Source organism: Ciconia boyciana, chromosome 2, assembly GCF_034638445.1.
Source record: "Ciconia boyciana chromosome 2, ASM3463844v1, whole genome shotgun sequence".
Lineage (NCBI taxonomy): Eukaryota > Metazoa > Chordata > Aves > Ciconiiformes > Ciconiidae > Ciconia > Ciconia boyciana.
This window is the reverse complement of record NC_132935.1, coordinates 164,358,089-164,376,987: the sequence shown is the minus strand read 5'-3', so window position 1 is coordinate 164,376,987 and position 18,899 is coordinate 164,358,089. Positions and strand designations below refer to the sequence as shown.

General features: G+C 39.8%; 1 protein-coding gene across 5 annotated transcripts in view; it reads right to left on the bottom strand.

Annotated features, from left to right (window-relative positions):
• Positions 1 to 453: 453 nt before the first annotated feature.
• Positions 454 to 18,899, bottom strand: part of MINDY4 (MINDY lysine 48 deubiquitinase 4) — an 84,446-nt gene continuing 66,000 nt past the window's right edge. For 4 of the 5 annotated variants that reach the window (XM_072854823.1, XM_072854825.1, XM_072854824.1 and 1 more), the window contains 3 exons: positions 13,747 to 13,927; positions 8,407 to 8,479; positions 454 to 3,983 (listed from right to left, as the gene is read on the bottom strand). In XM_072854823.1, the coding sequence (XP_072710924.1) occupies positions 3,935 to 3,983; positions 8,407 to 8,479; positions 13,747 to 13,927 (303 nt within the window). In that variant the 3' untranslated portion in view covers positions 454 to 3,934. Of the gene's footprint in view, positions 3,984 to 8,406; positions 8,480 to 13,746; positions 13,928 to 18,899 lie in introns of those variants that run through there. The other variant, XM_072854827.1, reaches the window with a different exon arrangement.

The following is an 18,899-nucleotide window of genomic DNA, read 5'->3' as shown; positions in this document are numbered from 1 at the left end:
AGATTTCACTATCGCTTGGGTAGGCTTCAAACAGAACATGGCGGATGTGTGTACATGGAGTCAGATAGAACCTTCTGCTTTAAACTAGCTTCAGATTCGTTGGTTTAAATACCTGTAGCTGCATCGGTGTAACACCACCGAGGTCAGCGTGGGCTACTTTATCCCACTCCGACTGCACTACAGTTCTGCTTGCAGAAGAGGAGGCTTAACTTTTCGTTATTATTCCCCTGACCTGATGAGGCCCATGAAACATTTATAATCTAATCTCCCAGATTAATTTCCATTAGCAAATGAATTATTAAAAAAATGAGGCGGAAATCTGGGCTGTTACTATTACCATTGCTTTAAATGTTTTATTTGTATGGGACATTCTGTACAAGACAAAGTTAAATATGCATTTTGTACAAAGGTGACATATATGACACCTTACCAAAATAGTACCTCTGCTTAGATATTCATCTACATACACAATATGCCATGTCTGTTTTTAGCTAAGGGGTCAATTTTCAGCAGAGGGTATATTTTTTTATGCCACAGAAGAAAAGAGAATGAAATCAAGACATCATGCAGACCAAGCGCCAATGTAACTGGTGTCTTTTAATGCTGAATTATCAAATGGTTGCTGCTTTGTTCATTTCAGGAAGTCACATTCATTGGGCAATGAAAAAGAAAATGAGAAACAATGAAGAGGAAAACACAATAAAAACCAAATAGATGCATGCTGCTGGAACAGGATATAATTCTACACAGATCTGTGCAAAGGTTTTTGCATTGCTGTATCACATTTTGCATTGCTTGTCTGATTGACTCAAAAAGCCCTGTATTGTCTTAAGGGAAATAACCTCCAGTGCTTTATATCAAATAAAAACATGCAAGTCATCTTCTTGATGCAGGCAGCGATCGAGGTAATACTCTGGCATTTTTCTGCAGAAGAACTAGATCTAAATGAATGTTCTGGTTGCACATTTCCTCCTCATGGAAGAATGCCCTAGCAAATCTCAAGAGCCATCTCTCTTGCCTAGTAAGGACACTGCCGTTGAACCCTGGAGAAGGAAAATACTGCTTTTAGGCTCCAGGAGCAAGGATGGTGAAAGGAGCTTAGCAATGCTGAGGTTCCCAGTGCTCTGGTTTGCTGGAATTACCCTACACAGGTGGTGGTTTGGTGAAGTGGTCCCAGTGCTTTATTTCTGCCTTTGTGAGTGAAGGCACAGGTGAATCTGGAGTTAGTTCATCTTAAACAGATGACAGGTGGACAGTGGGCTTTGCAGAACAAATATATGTGGACATAATGACAGATAATGGGTAAGAAAGAGCTGTCTCACTGAGGTTCTGTTGTAATAGAGATTAAGTTTCAACAAAAATACTCTCCATAACCAGTGATGAAGGAGCCTCAAAGGTCTTTGCAGCTTGTTTTAGAAAGAGGGTCAAAGTTCAGGGCCTCTCCTAATCTTCATTTATCCTCCAAGATAAACCATAAAACACAATCTATTTCCAAGCTCTATTCAATAATTTATACTTTTTCTTATACCCTGAAAATCCTTATGTTTTCATGGGTGAAATCCATCTGAGGCAATCCCTTTATATCCCTTGGGCTCCCTTTATACTCATCATCCTACAGTCTGGAGCACAGTCCTTCTCATCCTAAAGCAATGATACACCACACCCTGATACCTCCCCTCCTCTGAACAGAGAAGAACAGACCTTCTAAACACATCTGCACTGGAGACATCCATATTTTAGTCAGATGAAATCTGGCCTGTCACAAAGCATCTCCCTCCTTCCCCAGATGAACTCTTATCTTTGCTGCTCTTCTATCAGGGAGTGGAAGGTTATCTCCACACTGACATACTTTAAAGCAGTGCTTTAAAGTAAATAGTGTAGGTTTACTAAATTGGAAAATCCAGAAAGGAATTTTTTTGTTAAACCTGGTTCCAAAAATCTTCCACCAGTTTTCACCTCCACACTGTTTTCTGTCCAAATGCACTATGCAAAAAATCTTACTTTACATTATACAGTCCCTGTGAGGTAGGTGGGAAAATCAGACTGTACTTGCTTCATGAAACAAAGCGTGGACTACAGTTCATAGAAATTTCAAGAGAAGCAAGGGCTTTGGATCTGGGATCTTTGACTGTTTGGGATCTCCCACTCCCAGAAATGCTACAGCTCACGCTGAGGCAATCTCTTACTGGGGAACGGGAGTGCTTGAAGTTTGGATGATGAGTGCATCTTAAAGACAGTATTGCGTCCACCTATACCTGACAGTACAAACATATCCCTATATACACAAAGATGAAAGGGTTTGCCAAAGGCCATGTAACATCCCCGTAGCAGAGTCAGGAACGAGCTTAAATCTGATGCTGCCTTTGCCTCTGAGGCTGAATGGGAGATTGTAATCTCACAAAGTTTAAAGAAGTTTGCCTATCTGATCTAAACCAAACAAATTACATTACACTGAATTAAATAAAATTAAAATGACTGAAACTTTGAGATGCTTTACTGCATATAGATAGTTTGATGTGAATGGGAAGCAAAGAGGGAGACGTTCATTCAAAGACTATCCAAACCTTTCTGGTACTTTATGGCTTATATTCAGGTTGGTTTCAAAATCTAGCTCAAGTGCTAATTCCCCGAGATTTGTATTTGCATAGTCAGTTTGGTATCTCTACACTACACACAGTAGGAGATTGAATTTTTGTTGGAAATTGATTCTGGAAATAGCAACTAGTTTATCAGCACTCAGAGGAGTCTGCATACTGACTAGGAAGAAGGTGCTATGATAAATATCAGAAAGTAAAAGTTCTTTATTAAACTCTTATGAAGTAACCACTCTCAAGAGAGAGGAATAATTCTAGAAACACCATTTATCTGCCTTTTTTCCAAGACATTTTTCCCAATCTTCAGTTCAGCAACTTGTTCCAGTTTTGGTAAAGTGTTGCCAAAATATGTCACTTAAATAATTCATTTCAGAGTACAAACTGCTGTTTCGGTACCTCGTGATACATCTCCACAGTACATCATTTCAGTACATGCACTTTATTTAATCATGAAAAACGGTATCTGTCACAGATAGGCACCATATAAATTTCAAACCTAACAGCTCTTCTGTTTTCTTGTAATTATGAAGAAGCAATCCGCAGATCTTATCTATCACTTTGGTGTAAATAAACCCTAGTGTATAAGTAGTTACAATGGTATAAATGTAGAGATACTGATACAGCTTTCTCTCATCCAGAAAGAAAAAATGAGCTACATCAGTGTCAGGCACTGTTACACACCAATTGCACCCAGTATAAGGAATGTGCTAGTATTATAATTCTGGTAACACAAAACCACAATCCTTACTACAAATATTATGACACAACAAGAACTTTGTATACGTCAGGCTTTATCTGAAAAGCCCATATGGTTACCAATCTGTTCAGTGCAAAATGAGATTTACTAATATCAGGTAAAGAAGTGAATATATATTTCTTGGATGATATTTTTTACTTGCACTGGAGTTTTGTAGGTGAAGAACTAGGCAGTACAGAGAAGGCATGTATAGTGACAGAAATCTGGGTTCAGCATCTTTCATCAGATGTTTTGAAACAATTGCAGGATACAGAGTGGATCCAGAAACACACCTCAAGGGGACGTTGATAAATTCACTGCTTCATCTGTAACCTTGATTTGGTGGTGGAAACTCAGTCTACTCTCAGAAGCTGTATGTTAAAAGCAGTGACGAGGAATTTACGTAAGTGTTGTTTATATTATAAGCAAAATATCTGAAGCACAAGGCGATTGAGGTGAAACTCTTCCAGCCTGCACATCAGGTCATTTTTCCTCACTGTAAACTGCACAACTCTTGTTCTATTTCCTGTATTGGTGGGAATACGAATGTGCTAATTCAGTCATTTCCTTTTTGTCTTTACAAATAAAGTGCAGGTCAGGTCAGTCACAAGATTGGTTCTGTGCCATTCCAGTCAATAACAGCTCCTTGCCACCTAGAAATGAAAGCAATCGTTTTACATCCATCAGCTAATCAGGTCATTGGAAAGGTAACCCAACACCCCTCAACCACCCAACGAACCTTAGAGAGTTTAGGATGGACTCATTTGGGGTAACTAATCACATCTCCTCAAAGGGAAAGGAAGGGAAGTGAGGTACTTGTGCCCCCTAATTTTAGGTGCCCAAGTTGGGAGGTCAGTCTCCTTACCCTTCCTCCAGTCTCTTCTATGCAACAGAGAGTCCTCATCAGCAGCTGATTCAGAACACGTACCTTGGTTTTGCAAAGACTGTAGGGAATCTCCAGTCTCAGTCTGACAATGACCTGAACCAAGACTCAATGAAATCAGGATGATGCTTTCCAGTGACCTCACTGGATTGAAGTGAGTCAGCTTACTGTACAGAGTCATTCATTGCACCCTTGTCCGTGGCATTTCTCATGTTTGCAAGATCATGGTCCAGATCTCCTGAGAACTAAACTACTGCATTCCCAGTGTCAGGTATTTAGATCTGGTTTGAAAATCTGTCTCAGAGTGCATGTGCACAGTAGTAAGACATTGGTGAGGGGGTGGAGACAACAGTGAGTTGCCAGAGTGCCACATTCTTTCTGTCACCGAGGAAAGGATGTGTCAGCAGGGGTATGGCAGCTCAGTCCTGAGCAAGTCAATTAAGTGTAAAACAAAACCAAAAGCTGAATTCATGCAGTATTCAGCGCAAAGTCTCACAGGAAGTGCCCATCTGAGGGCTGTTGTGAAATTTCTCCTTCTTCTTTCATTTTACTAAGAAAATAAAAATTAAAAAATTGCAGAAAGACTGTCCTCATCCCAGGGCTTAGTAGGAATACACAACAGTGATGCTTCACATCTTAAGCTAAAAGCGGGATATGTTCTAGCTGGGGATATTCGACCTAGTCTGACATTTGCCAGCGTGGAGAGCTGTCTCTGACAGAGGTTCAGAATATCACCTTACCCCCAGAACAACCAAATGCAAGTGGGAAGTGCAGTCACCACCTTCTGTCCCCATTGGATTTTTCTGGTAATGTCATCAAATCATCCTTTATCTTTGTGTACAATCCTCCCAAGGCACCACCTTCTACCTCACCAGGGTGATTAAAGCTTTGAGAGGGATCCACAAAGACCCCGCAGAGGCCAAAAGACACTGAATGAAATCTGCTCTGACACTACACTGTACTCTATGAAAATACTAACATGTGCTGATACCATTTTTGCTGTTATGGCTTAAGATGTTCCTAATTGCTATGCAGTGAGGAACTGGCCTTTTTTAAAACAGGCTTTCAATAAAGAGCTTAAACAGAAGATGATATTCTGAAGCAGGACTCAAGGTAACGTTCATAACAAGGCTTATTTCCTGTGTTTATTTTCAAACCATTTTTCTTGAGCTGTTTGTAGATTGAAAATCAATCCTTGGCTTTTTTCTCCTATGTGGACAGCTTCAAAACTTTTTTTCACATATTGAATCTGCACAAGAAAAGGTGTCAAATAGTGAGGAACCTCACTCACAGGTGCTGAACAAGTCTTTTCTTTACAGACAGAAAAAAAACTGTCTGGACAATGCAGTGTGATCATTTCCCCAAACTACCCTGCCACAATGTTATTCAAATGGAACCCAGATTCTAGCTGCTGATTCAATTATAATTTATCAGATTAGGAACATGAAAACTATATTTGACCCATCTGCTTCAACTACAACCTCACCCAAGGGTCATGGAGTTAATGGGATTCCAAGAGGAACTGGTTCAGGCCCTGAACAATGCTCAGTCTGGAATAACATTCAGAATATCTCCTGTACTAATCATTTGGTATTGTTTTAGAGCACACCAATAATTCAGGATGAAATGCCCATGCTTTCCTCTCCTCTTATCCACTAAATTTCCACTGTATGTCTCACCTTAAAGCCAAACAGATGAACTAATGTATCATACAGCCCCACTACCACAGAGGACAGCCGATGTTAGAGAGTTAACAAAATATACCGCTGAATTCCAATTATAATATCAGATCAAAGTTTTATTCCCCTCAGGCAGAGCTAACAGATGTTATTTCCATCAGTGCAGAGAGATGCTGAGGATCATGACTGTGATATAAGAGTATTCTTCAGGGAAGAATGTGATAAGACGTCTGCACGGCATCTCCCAAACAACCCAGGGATGCACATTCCAGACATCTCTGGGTCAGAATCTGACTGCTTCTACAGACGTACACAATAAAAGTATATGTACTTGCACTGACTCTTTGGTTGGGAGCCCACAGGCTAAAGCAATACCTGTTGGTGACTAGTCATTCTAGCCATCAGAAGTGTTACCTGCTTTAAACTCAAATCTCGCTCTTCTGACATTTTATAGAATAGGGACTAAAAACATGAGCCGCCTCCTCCTGCAGAAGCAAAACAACCCTTCTCCTCTGATAATAATAATAATGAAAAAAACCTAAATACAGAAACAGTCTATTACATATGCAGTTTTCCCTTTGGGAGAGGATAGGAGAACAAACAGCAGACAGATGTTAGGCATAATGCACTACAGGACAATAGTGTTCAGCTATTGGGGTAAACAGTGGGTAAGGCTTTTCATGGATTAAAACTGAGTCATGTGAATGAAAGGAAAAACCCCAATCAACATTTGGAAACAACAGTTAATCTTCTCAGTTCTGATTGTTCAGACTGTAAAATTCTCCACACTGCCTGAGAAATTATCCTGGATTTTTTTATGAGAAAGGTTTGATAAGGAGCTTCATCATGAATGCTTGGTCAAAATAAGTAACAGCTCTTTGCTTGCTTGCCTGCTTTACTAAAAACGATTTTAGGACTGTTTGCCATGGTTGTATGATAGAAAACATTTCTTTTTTATCTCCAAAATTGTTAAAATATTGGTTTGTTTGGTTTGTTTTTACTTTTCCTTATATATTGTTTCATAGCTGGAAGAAAAAGTTCTTAAAACAAAAAGGAAAAATATAATATGAATAACCTTTACCAGCAAAGCCATGCTTAAATAAATACACTCAAAGCAAATGGATAATACTGAAAACAAGAAGCCAGAGTGATCAGGGTAAATCAGATGGTCCTGAGAATGGTACAAACAAAATAAATTGACACTGGAATTTGCTGGTAATTTACTTCTCCAGTAGATTAAAGCAGGGAATTTAAAATAAACAAACATCACCATTACAAAAACTGTATAACTTTGATACAATGCCAGGAACGGAAGATGTTCTAAGAGCAACTTTAAGTAGTTGCATGCATTATTCACCCTCACTGTGTGGGTTTCTGAGGCTATATATTATTTATTTTAGTTTGTAGTCATGCTTATGTGTCACTGGAACAGAGGAATCAATGCAATCTATATGTGCAGGGAGCCCAGACTAATGTCACTGCTGTCATGTTACAGGATGCCTCTTCTACTTTTCTGTAACTTTATAATGGCAGCTCTGCATGAACACACTGTTTGGCAACCATTGTCCTTTTTTTTTTTTTTGGTGTTTTTTTACAGGACAAATTGTGGCAAGGAGAGGAGGGAAATTACAAGAGAAATCTGAAGCTGCTTGGCTTGCTGATTTAACAAATGTTACGGTCTTTGACAATGAGGCTTTTACTTCTTGCTCCAAAGATATTCAGATAGCAGCTTTCAAAGTCATGCTGATGGAGTTGATATAAAGCTCCTTTTTCTACCCAGTTAAATTTCTCCATTTTGCTTCTTTAATGTCTCACTAAACTGAAAATGTTCTCATTAACTTCATGACTTGGATAAATTGCTTAAAAGTCCATCATTTAACATCATATAGACCTCAAAATGGCCATGAAAATCCTAACATGACAGGAATTAGCCTTATATTTAAGGAGAGAATATAACCTAAGAACTGTCAAGAATGACTTCGCAAAACATGGTGTTTTGTGATCTTGAGAAACTCTGTGCTTCCCATAGACACATGGAAAGTTTGAGAAAACAGACCGTTGAGCACAGGGCTTCATGCATAGAGAATGGTACCCAAGTCCCCCAGTGTGATTATATTTTTTAGAAAAGACTGATGAACATGGAAGACATTTTCTCCTTTTCTCATTATACCTCTACAATAGGAATCGATCACTTTTGGGAATCTAAATTTAGATCTATTGAATAAAGTTGTACTCTCAAACTGAATTTGTCTCAGTCAGTTCTTGGTGATGTAATGAAGGTTCCTCTAAGAATGAAGTGAACGTCTTAGCCAGTTTGATGTTAACTACAATAACACACAATCAAATGTGTAATACATATTACCACAGCCTGGCCTATTCAGATCTTTTCTGACTTTTAAGCAGTAATTTTGCAAGATTACTTGCTGCAATATTTTTTACCACATTCCAGCCTTACATATATTATTTATATCAATAACTAAATATGTCTGTATGAAAAACTGTAGTTTTACTTACTTTGTCCTAATACAGTGCTCAAGTGGAGGAGTAAGATCATTTTCTTTATCTTCAGCACACATCTGAGTTGTGTCTGCAGAGACGTATCAGATATTATTAGTGACTGGAGTATATCTCTATTCATATAGAATACTGCAGTACTTTCTAGGAACTCCACCCATGGAAGTGATGGACTACCACTCACACTGTAAATCTCCTAGCCCACAAAAGGCACGTATCTACTTTGGATTTAAATACCCTGGAAGGTGAGCACTGCTGGCACTTTACCATCGCATGCCCTCATTCACACCATCTGAACAGAGTGGCCGCAGGCAGGGCCAGGAATGCTCGGAGTAGATACCACGACTATGGCTCTTTGCAAATAGCATGGGCTTTATAGCTGATCTTACAGTGGACAGTCTGGCACTCACTGCTTTGTCACCTCTTGAACCCTTTCAGCTAGTGGTAAACTGCCTGTTCATGTGATGGCAGGCTAAAGGCTGAAAGGGGGTGACTGAATGCAAACACTGTTGCGAATGATCCCCAGATTGTGCCCAGTATTAGTTGTTCTGGGCCAGAAACTTCCCCAGAATTGTGCTGACTACTCTAACAGTGAGGATGATCGTGGGACAGTGTTCAGACTCATGCCCTGACCCAGGCTGGTTTACAAACCAAATAAAGATGGTTTCAAGGCAAAACGTGGATTAGAAGGTGAAAGAATATGCTGGAGGGCTGTCATGAGTTTTTTATTTTGCAATTGATGTCATAATTACTAAGAAAGCAATTTTCATTACTCAGATACTAAGGACAGTGGTAGTCCTACAATTGAATAGAAAACCCCAAGTCCAGTACAAACCAGGTTAAGATTGTTTCACCCTGGAAAAGAAGACTGCCCTTTGACTGTTGAGAAAGCAACGCACAGACAGGAGAAGATGATGTTGTGTTGGATACAAGAGAGCTACCACAGGCTGTGAGCATTCCTTCGGGACAGAGAGGCAATTGCACTGTTCTGGGGAAAACAGAGAGGTCAGTGTCTCAGACACTGGATCTGTCAACAGTGAAAGTAGTCGCTGAACTTCCCAGAGAGCAAACATCCTGCAGCCAGCTTGGATGTCAGTCTGCTCAGCTGTTTCCTGTTTTGGAGTAAAACATTTTAAACTGCAGCAGATTAGGGTTTTTTCTTTTTCTTCTTTTCTGTCCATCATCCAGCCAATGGGTAGGTTGCGAGCAACAAACGATGCCAAGACCGAGTGTAGGATATGGGTCTGCTTCAGCGAGACTGATGTAGACAGGATGGGAGGCAACTGCTTTTACATTCACAGCTGCCAGTCCCAGATATATCTGGCTTCCTCATGTCATCGAGAGAACCGGTGTCTCCCTTGCCTGTTGTCTTGTTAGTATAAATACATGCAGAAAACTCTGACTGTAAGGGCTGGAGTAGTAGGAAATAGACAATATTTAAAAGTACATAAATTACTGGCAGTTTTCTCCTAGATCCTCAGGAACCTAGAGGTACGCAGGAATCTTTTATGTTTCAAAGGGCCCCTTTTATCCTAATATTGAAGAGTTTATAACGGTTTGTTAGAGGTCTCCAATAGTATTTAGATCCCTCTAAGAATTCTTAATTCCTGATATTGATGTTCTGGATCTTCTCATAGTAAGAAGCAACAACCACTGTCCTGACCATAGTACTGGTAGCAGGATAAGCACATGGCACAGATGCCTTTCCCAGTCATTGCCAACTTGCTGAATTTTGTCATTTTTAGACTTGAGTTCTTCCAACCAGGAGGTTTGAATGGAGGTTTTTCATACAAAAGAATAGGAAAAAAAAGTGTCACTAAAGGTGTATCTTACAGGAGCAGGCAAGGAACATTTAGCTAAGTTAATTAACTAACAAATTGTGTTAAAATGTTTCATATAACTCATTTGGAGCAAGGCACATTGACATTACACTCTTCCATTGAGGGCCACAAAAACGATCAGAGGGCTGGAACACCTCTCCTATGAGGAAAGGCTGAGAGAGTTGGGGTTGTTCAGCCTGGAGAAGAGAAGTCTCTGGAGAGACCTTATTGTGGCCTTTCAGTCCTTAAAGGGGGCTTATAAGAAAGATGGGGACAAACTTTTTGGCAGGGCCTGTTGCAATAGGACAAGGGGTAATGGTTTGAAACTAAAAGAGGGGAGATTCAGATTAGATACAAGGAAGAAATTTTTTTACGCTGAGGGTGGTGAAACACTGGCACAGGTTGCCCAGAGAGGTGGAAGATGCCCCATTCCTGGAAACATTCAAGGTCTGGTTGGACTTGGCTCTGAGCAACCTCATCTAGTTGAAGATGTCCCTGCTCATTGCAGGGGGGGTTGGACTATATGACCTGTAAAGGTCCCTTGCAACCCAAACCATTCTATGATCTCTTATATCTTCACTTATATTTTAAGCTAAGGGTAGTGAGAAACTGAGTGCCAGCACAGTTACAGACAAACTTGCTGTTCAGGAGGTATGATGAGTACAGATTCAGAAGAGTGAAATCTAAACAGACAATCACTGGAAAAAGAAATACTGCTCATAATTTAAATGGCAACCTTAGGAAGTGATGTTTTATTAATCACCTTTCCAGAAGGCTTTTGCACATTGGAACAATCTCATCTTAACTGGGGGAAAAAACTGTTCCGAAGGAAAGTGTCATAATCAATATACCAGCTTTCCCTAGAAGCTGTCTCCAGTATCTGAACTTCTAATTTCACTGTTTGTGCTATCTTCTGTAGGATCTGCAAAGGGGCTGAGGATGGTGTCTATGGCTCTGGAAGAATCTTCTGAGAAATTCAGTAATAGTCTTCTTAGCAATTATTCAGCTGCTTTTTGAAAACACCTTTAAAAGGTTACTGAGTGGAAGGTATGCACCAATGAGATATAAGAATGATTTATTAAGGCAGATTGTACAAAAATTCCCTGTATCTTCACTTGGAGACAACATACTGTAAATGTTAACATAGGTAGGCGTTAACTGTATATACTAGAAAGGAGGAGCAGGATCTCTCTGAGCAGTACAACACACTCTTTCATACAAGTACTCTCTGTGACACATAACAGGAGTCCCAGAATCTCCACTCAGTCCCTAAACAGCTGAAAAAAGATGAGCAAAATGCAGAGGGTTATTAATTTAGATGCACTGGCTTGTTTTCCTTCTCTGCCTGTCAGAAATTTCTACCCCAATGGAAAGGATTAAAGAACATTTATCTATTTAGGACAGTATGTTGAACTCACTAGCAGGCATTGCCTGCTTTTAGGAAGGAACTTCATATTCCTTGTCTACATTTTGGCAAATGGTTATGAGTAGGAGAAGCAGGGTAAATTCTCAATATAAAGTGGCAATTGCCATTACCCCCAACATGTAATTCTACTTTTTCTTTCTGGCTTTTTTGCTTTCCTTTCCCAGTATAATTTCTTCCAAGATTTCCTGAAATGCGACCTTGATTGTAATCTTCCTAATTATAAACAAGATTCCCATTTCAAGGAATTCACCTTCTTGCTAGTGAAAAACAAACAACTTTGCTAACCAGCACCAGTGAGATGTGGCTGCACAGCACCCAGGACCTCATGTTGTATCTCTAGGCAACACTGCCTAACCATCATAGTTTGCTGATATTTCCACAATGGAAATACCAGTAATACTTAACATTCTGATATTTCCATCTGGTATCATATTCACGGTTTAGATGTATGATCAATGTTACCTTTTGGATGTAAAGTAATTTCAGTTTTTCTCCAGACCTAACAAAGGATTACTGTACAGCCAGAACTAGGATAGTGTTTCCCTGGAAAGATGAAATTATTTGCATTTTACAACCTTTTGCAGAATTTCACAGATAACAAAATATTTACTAGGACACATCCCTAGAAGAGGCTATAGCCACAACAAAAAGATATCTCCTTCTCAATGCAAGTTTAGTCTTTGAGGAGAAATATACAGATATGCCATGACAGGTTGAACAGTATAGAGAAAAATTTATACAAGCTCTGAGCACTTTGTCATCCAGGGATCTCAGAGTGCTTGGTAGCTCTGGATTTTGGAAATGTTCCTGATTTATTAATGATGAAAAGACAGATAAGGACACCTGTTTTGGACCATATGTTACATGGTACAACACGATAGAAAAAATGTGTCTCATTCTCTCTAGTCTTACGCTGAAGTATATCATCTGTGTCACTTACAAAGAATCTTTTATCTGGGACAGACTGTGGGAACCAGTTGGCAACTATAGTCCAGTAAAGGTTAAGCATTTTTTTGAGATAATATATAATGTGATCACTACAATAGAATGAAAGGGATTTTAATTAAAATAAGAGGATAAATAGCAGGCAGAAAGACGACAGAATTCACTACTAAATCTTGTGAGATGCTAAAGCCCGCAGCACTCCCATACAGCTTTGCCACATGGACTCAATTAGAACATACAACACCCACGTATAACTCATCCTGTCCAAAGGCCAGACTATAGGTGCAAACAAGGAATATAGATAGCTTATTTTAAAGTGTGGACTACAATAGAGTGGCTCCTTAAGATTGAGAAGGAATTTGATTAGATTGTATAAATATATTGAAGGAAAGAAAACAAAAGATAAGTAGGATATTATTAGCAGATAGGAATTCAGTGGTCAAGAATATCTTAATATGGCAATAAGTAAGAGCTTTCTAAGCATCAGGATACTTCTTGTCCAAATGCTTTCCAGTTGGAGAAATATGTAATTACTATAAAAGCAGCTGCATAATTTGGCATGGTTTCCTGAAAGAATGAGCGTAACAAGTTGGAAGATCTTTTGCATGCTTGTGTTTCCAGGTATGCTTACAAGCAGGTAAGAGACTAGACTTTGTTACAAATTACTGCCATCTTCTGAAGTAGCTGGTTTTGGAGGCAAGGATTTTATCCTTCCTCACCCTCTCTGTTCATTTTACTACAGGCATGTAGGGTTGAAGAACAGGAGATTTGAACTTTCTGCCTGTAGAAATGATGTGAGAAGATGTGAAGGAGAATGGGAGTAGTTAAATAAGGTTTATAGTCCTGGGAGTATGAATAGGCCAGATCACGGTCTGTTCCTTGGAAATCAGTGTCACTGGAAGATTTACCAGTCTGTATAAAGTAGCACATGCTCACTTTTAACCCTTTCAAGAGCTTATCCTCAAAATTTTCTTGTGAAATCTAATTTCCAATTAATCACCAAAACTAATTATGGAAATTAGGAAACAGGCACACAAATAATCTTTAATGCCTGAGACCATCATTCTATGTATTATTGTTTTCTTCTTTCTGATGCGATGCTGTTGCCAACACCAGAGATGAAATGCAGAGTTACTGAGTTGTACATACCAACTGTTAACCGTATTTCTTCTTCCTGGTTGGCCAAGCCATCATAATAATATAGATCAAATCTCCGTTCTGTTTTCCAGTCACCTAGTAAATCTTTTTCCAAACAAAAAAGCACACTGAAGTGGCTTTCACTGCATACCAACCAAATCGGGTATTTAGGGGTCTTCAAGTAACCACCAACCTAAAAGAAAGATACAGAACATTAGAACATCACAGGGGGCAGGGGAAGAAACAATTCATTGTGGAAAATATGAGATGTATAAGATCACTTATTTATTATAGTCTACAAACATTAATGAAGGCTCATTATATACTGCTGATGAAGCAGACCAGGATAGCTCTGGTAAATCATGGAACATATAAAGCAAGTATGTGGCCTGGAGCTACAGGCAGGTAATGAAATCCAGCTGTAATATCCTTACAGCAAAAAGATCATATCCCAGATGATCAGAACCAAAAGGAACCCTGTCCTCTGCAATAGCTATAAAACCACAGTGAGTTTAGGTCAGGAATACTACACAAGACTATGGGAGACCGTGCTTTTATGCAACGGTAGCTGGAAGCCAGGCAAAAGACTTCATTGGATCTCAGATGACATGAGACGCCCCTGCGTGGGCAACTAAACTGAGCCCAAAATCTTTTCTTGGATTAAGAGTATAAAATATTCCCTTCATTTTAGCATCTTCTTCTAGCTTCACAGACCAGATATGTAAAATAATTTCAGGTACTAGAAGAACACAATAACAAAAGCAGTTGTTTTGATTCATTATTCTTATAAATGAAATATTCTCAGCTGAAAAAAAATCAATTATTTCTTTACCAGACGCCTTTTTTAAGCCTTTACCTTCCTTTTGAAAGTTTGAAAGTATACTTATTTATCAATATCCTAAATATTCTGTATGAAATTGGATATAATTGATTTTCATACTCATTACTGATTTGAAGCATTATTCTTAAATCTACCAGCTATTTAAAATGTGGGCTACTACAGCACTTCTTTGGATTTGTGAGTAATTGCTTTTATCTATATATGTATCCATTTATCAGTTTAATCATTTTTTTCTGCTGCTTTACTCCATAGTCTTTAAGGTTCAAGTCCAGCAAAGGACTGAGGCTAGTTTTATGTATATTTAGGTTCATATCTATTATTTCTCATGGAATTTATGTTTTAAGGCAGAAATGTATATGCTTTAATACCAGGGGGAGTGTATCTATGGATTTGAAACTCAATATATGCTGATATAAAATGAATCATGGAAGTTTCCTGCATGCCCTGAGGTCAGTGAATATCTTGTAGTATTTTCTTCACCTCACACTAATGTGTTCTGAGACAGATATCATCCTCCTATTGCATGCTGCTGCTTTAGAGCAGCAGTATCAGTTAATGATTTTAGCCCCTTCAGTAGTAAATAATAGAGTAAAAATAGTGATTAGATTGCTTAATGTAGCAAAGAAACCTTATTTCTTCCAGCTGGGATCTTAATATTCAGCTACAGCAGATATCTGTTATTAGCTATACTTCTGTCATTGAAAGCTGTATTCTAAGTTCAAAATGATACTGGTTTTTCCCCCACTGAATTGTTGTTTTTTCTATCTTTGATAAATTGCTCAGGGAAACTAAAAACAAAAATAAAACTTATTGCTTTCAGTGGAATGTTTCTAACTACTTCTCTGCTTATTATTCTTACAGTAGACAGATTCACTACTGTGCAGGATGCTGTGTGTTATATTATAAATAACTATAACAATCTTTATTTTACACCCAAGTTTATGTATGCTTTGCTAAACAAATGTTGCACTGCTGGTATACTACCAATCTGCAAAACAAGGAATAGCAGGCAAGCGTGCAAATATACATGCACAGAAATATAAGATCAGTTTCTGTCTCCGTAATACAGACACACAGATGAAAGAAACTTTGCTAGTTCAGAGGCTCAGGAAGTTTTGAAGAAGTTTGCATAGTAATATGGAAAATGATATAATCTACAGAAATCATCTCTGTTGCTACCTTTACTGGTATGGGATTTAAATCATGCTTGAGCATATGCAGTGCGTGCTAGTGGAAACTGGAAGACTTTTAACATAAAAATTCTCATACATGTTTTCTAGATATAGATTCATAGATACAGCTTCTACAGTACAGCCCTCAGTTCTTCACCTTGGGCACGCAGGTGCAAATGTCGTCCAATATACTGCTAAAAGGCAGAAGCCAACATATATGCTGTTGTAATTAAAAGTCTAAACAGCATCCTAAGTGATAAGGAGTGTGTGGGGTTTTTATTATTGAGATTTAGAATTTATATCTGAAGTGCAAAATTTATATATGAGTGCAAAATCAATTATCTTCCCCAATGAGAATTTCTTCAGATGTTAGATAACAAGTCTCTAGCTAATTAAGTAACTGTTCCCTGACTCATTACTTTGCCAATATTTATTTAAAACAGCCTTTTATACAACAGTTTTTCTTTTTATGTAAATTCTTGGCTAAAAAGTACAGAAATTTTTTACAAGCTTACAAAAATACTCATAACAGGAGTTATCAAGAAGGGAAATATGCAGATGCAACAAAAGATGGCAAATTAGATGGATACAGATGAGAAGATTCAGTCTCACAAACATGCATATTTTAGTATGCAGATAAATCAAAGCCAAAAAGAAACAGCTAGTCTCCTAAAAATGTGTTCTTCCTACATATGTCTGTTAAACTAATTTCCAAGCTTCATCAAACAACATTTGACAAAACAAGATCAGAGAGACATAGAACTGTTTCAAAGCACACATCCACTCCAATTCTTACTCACATGAATAGTCCTATTGAAGTCAGGACAAATTGCTCAGATGAGTAAGGTCTGTAGGAACATTTTCCAAATATGTATAGTTTTCAGTTACAATGCTTGTAGAAGAAGGCGAGGGCATGAACAATAAGGAGAGTGTAAAAACATTGCAGGTCAAATCTTCATCTCCCATAAAAAGGGAGATGTCTTAATTTCAGTTACATCAATTATACTAGTTGAGGATCAGCTGCTGCCTTTAACATCAAATTAAGTTCCACATGTTGGCTGGTACCTACAGGTGTGCTTCTCCCCAAAACTACTGGCCACTCTATCCCACTATCATCACCTTCCAAGGGCTTCTGGCTCTCCAGATAGCTCACATTCTTCCTACACTAGTTGATCAAACAGGCCCAGGATTTGTTTCCCAGCTTTAAGGTCAAGTGGCATGGAATGGTTTTTATCCATAAGGCTAAAATTTCTTCCTCTCCCCAATGGTCTAGACCTCCTATAAGGAATATCCCTCTTCCATAACATTCCCCAAATCATGTCCAGATTTTTTCTACAAAATATAATATGGAACCCTGTTACTGACAAAGTAAGGACAATCCTCATTGTGAGGATTCCTTTGCCCACTTCCTCAAGTGTCAGTTGTTGAGTGGACTAAAAGTATGCCCTCATTTCACTGGTCCAGCTGGTGAGTGGTGATTGCTTTTTCAATTGCCTGGCTAGGTTGGTCAGTGATAGTGATCGTGGAATATAACAGGACCTTGAAGCAGGACAGAGAAGAACAAACATGAACACCCAATGCTCTGACTCTGGAAAACTGCCCTCAGGGACAAGGGAGCAGAACAGAGCTGGCAGATCTTTAAGGACACTTTCCATAGAGCGTAAGAACTCTTGATCCCCAGGTGTAAGAAATCAGGAAAGGATGGCAAGGGACTGGCATGGCTGAGACAAGACCTGCTGGTCAAACTAAAGGGCAAGAAGGAAATGCACAGGCAGTGGAAGCAGGGACAGGTATCCTGGGAAAAGTATACAGATGCTGCCCGGTTGTGTAGGGATGGGGTCAGGAAGGCCAAGGCACGGCTGGAGCTGAACTTGGCAAGGGATGCAAAGAATAATAAGAAGGGCTTCTACAGGTATGTCAGCCAGAAAAGGAAGGTCAAAGAAAGCATACCCCCCGTGATGACCAAGACTGGCAAACTGATAACAATGGACGAGGAGAAGGCTGAGGTACTCAGCAACTTCCTTGCCTCAGTCTTCACTGGCAACCTCTCTTCCCACACCTCTGGAGTGGATGTGCCACAAGACAGGGACTGGGAGAGCAAAGTCCCTCCCACTGTAAGAGAAGCTCAGGTTTGTGACCACCTGAGGAACCTGAACATACATAAGCCTATGGGACCTGACGAGATGCATCCCAGAGTCCTGAGGGAATTGGCTGATGTGGTTGCCAAGCCACTCTCCATGATATTTGAAAAGTCATGGCAGTCAGGTGAAGTCCCTGGTGACTGGAAGAAGGGAAACATCGCACCCATCTTTAAAAAGGGTAGAAAGACCCTGGGAACTACCGACCTGTCAGCCTCACCTCTGTGCCTGGGAAGATCATGGAACAGATCCTCCTAGAAGCTATGCTAAGGCACATGGAGGACAGGGAGGTGACTCAAGACGGCCAGCATGGCTTCACCAAGGGCAAGTCCTGCCTGACCAACCTAGTGGCCTTCCATGATGGAGTGACTACATCAATGTATAAGGGAAGAGCTATGGATGTTGTCTCTCTGGACTTCTGTAAGGTCCCCCAAAACATTCTCCTCTCTCGATTGGACAGATACGGATTTGATGGGTAGACTGTTCGGTGGATGAGGAATTGGTTGGATGGTCGCATCCAGAAGGTAGTGGTCAACGGCTCAATGTCCAGATGGAGATCGGTGACAAGTGGTGTCCCTCAGGGGTCTGTATTGGGACCAGTACTGTTTAGTATCTTCATCAATGACATAGGCAGTGGGATCGAGCGCACCCTCAGCAAGTTTGCAGATGACACCAAGATGAGTGATGCGGTTGACATGCCTGAGGGATGGGATGCCATGCAGGGGGACCTGGACAAGCTGGAGAAGTGGGCCCATGTGAACTTCATGAGGTTCAACAAGGCCAAGTGCAAGGTCCTGCACCTGGGTCAGGGCAACCCCCCAGCATCAATACAGGCTGGGGGATGAAGGGATTGAGAGCAGCCCTGCCAAGAAGGACCAGGGGGTACTGGTGGATGAAAAGCTGGGCATGAGCCGACAATGTGTGCTCGCAGCCCAGAAGGCCAACCATATCGTGGGCTGCATCAAAAGAAGTGTGGCCAGCAGGTCGGGTATGGGATTCTGCCCCTCTGCTCTG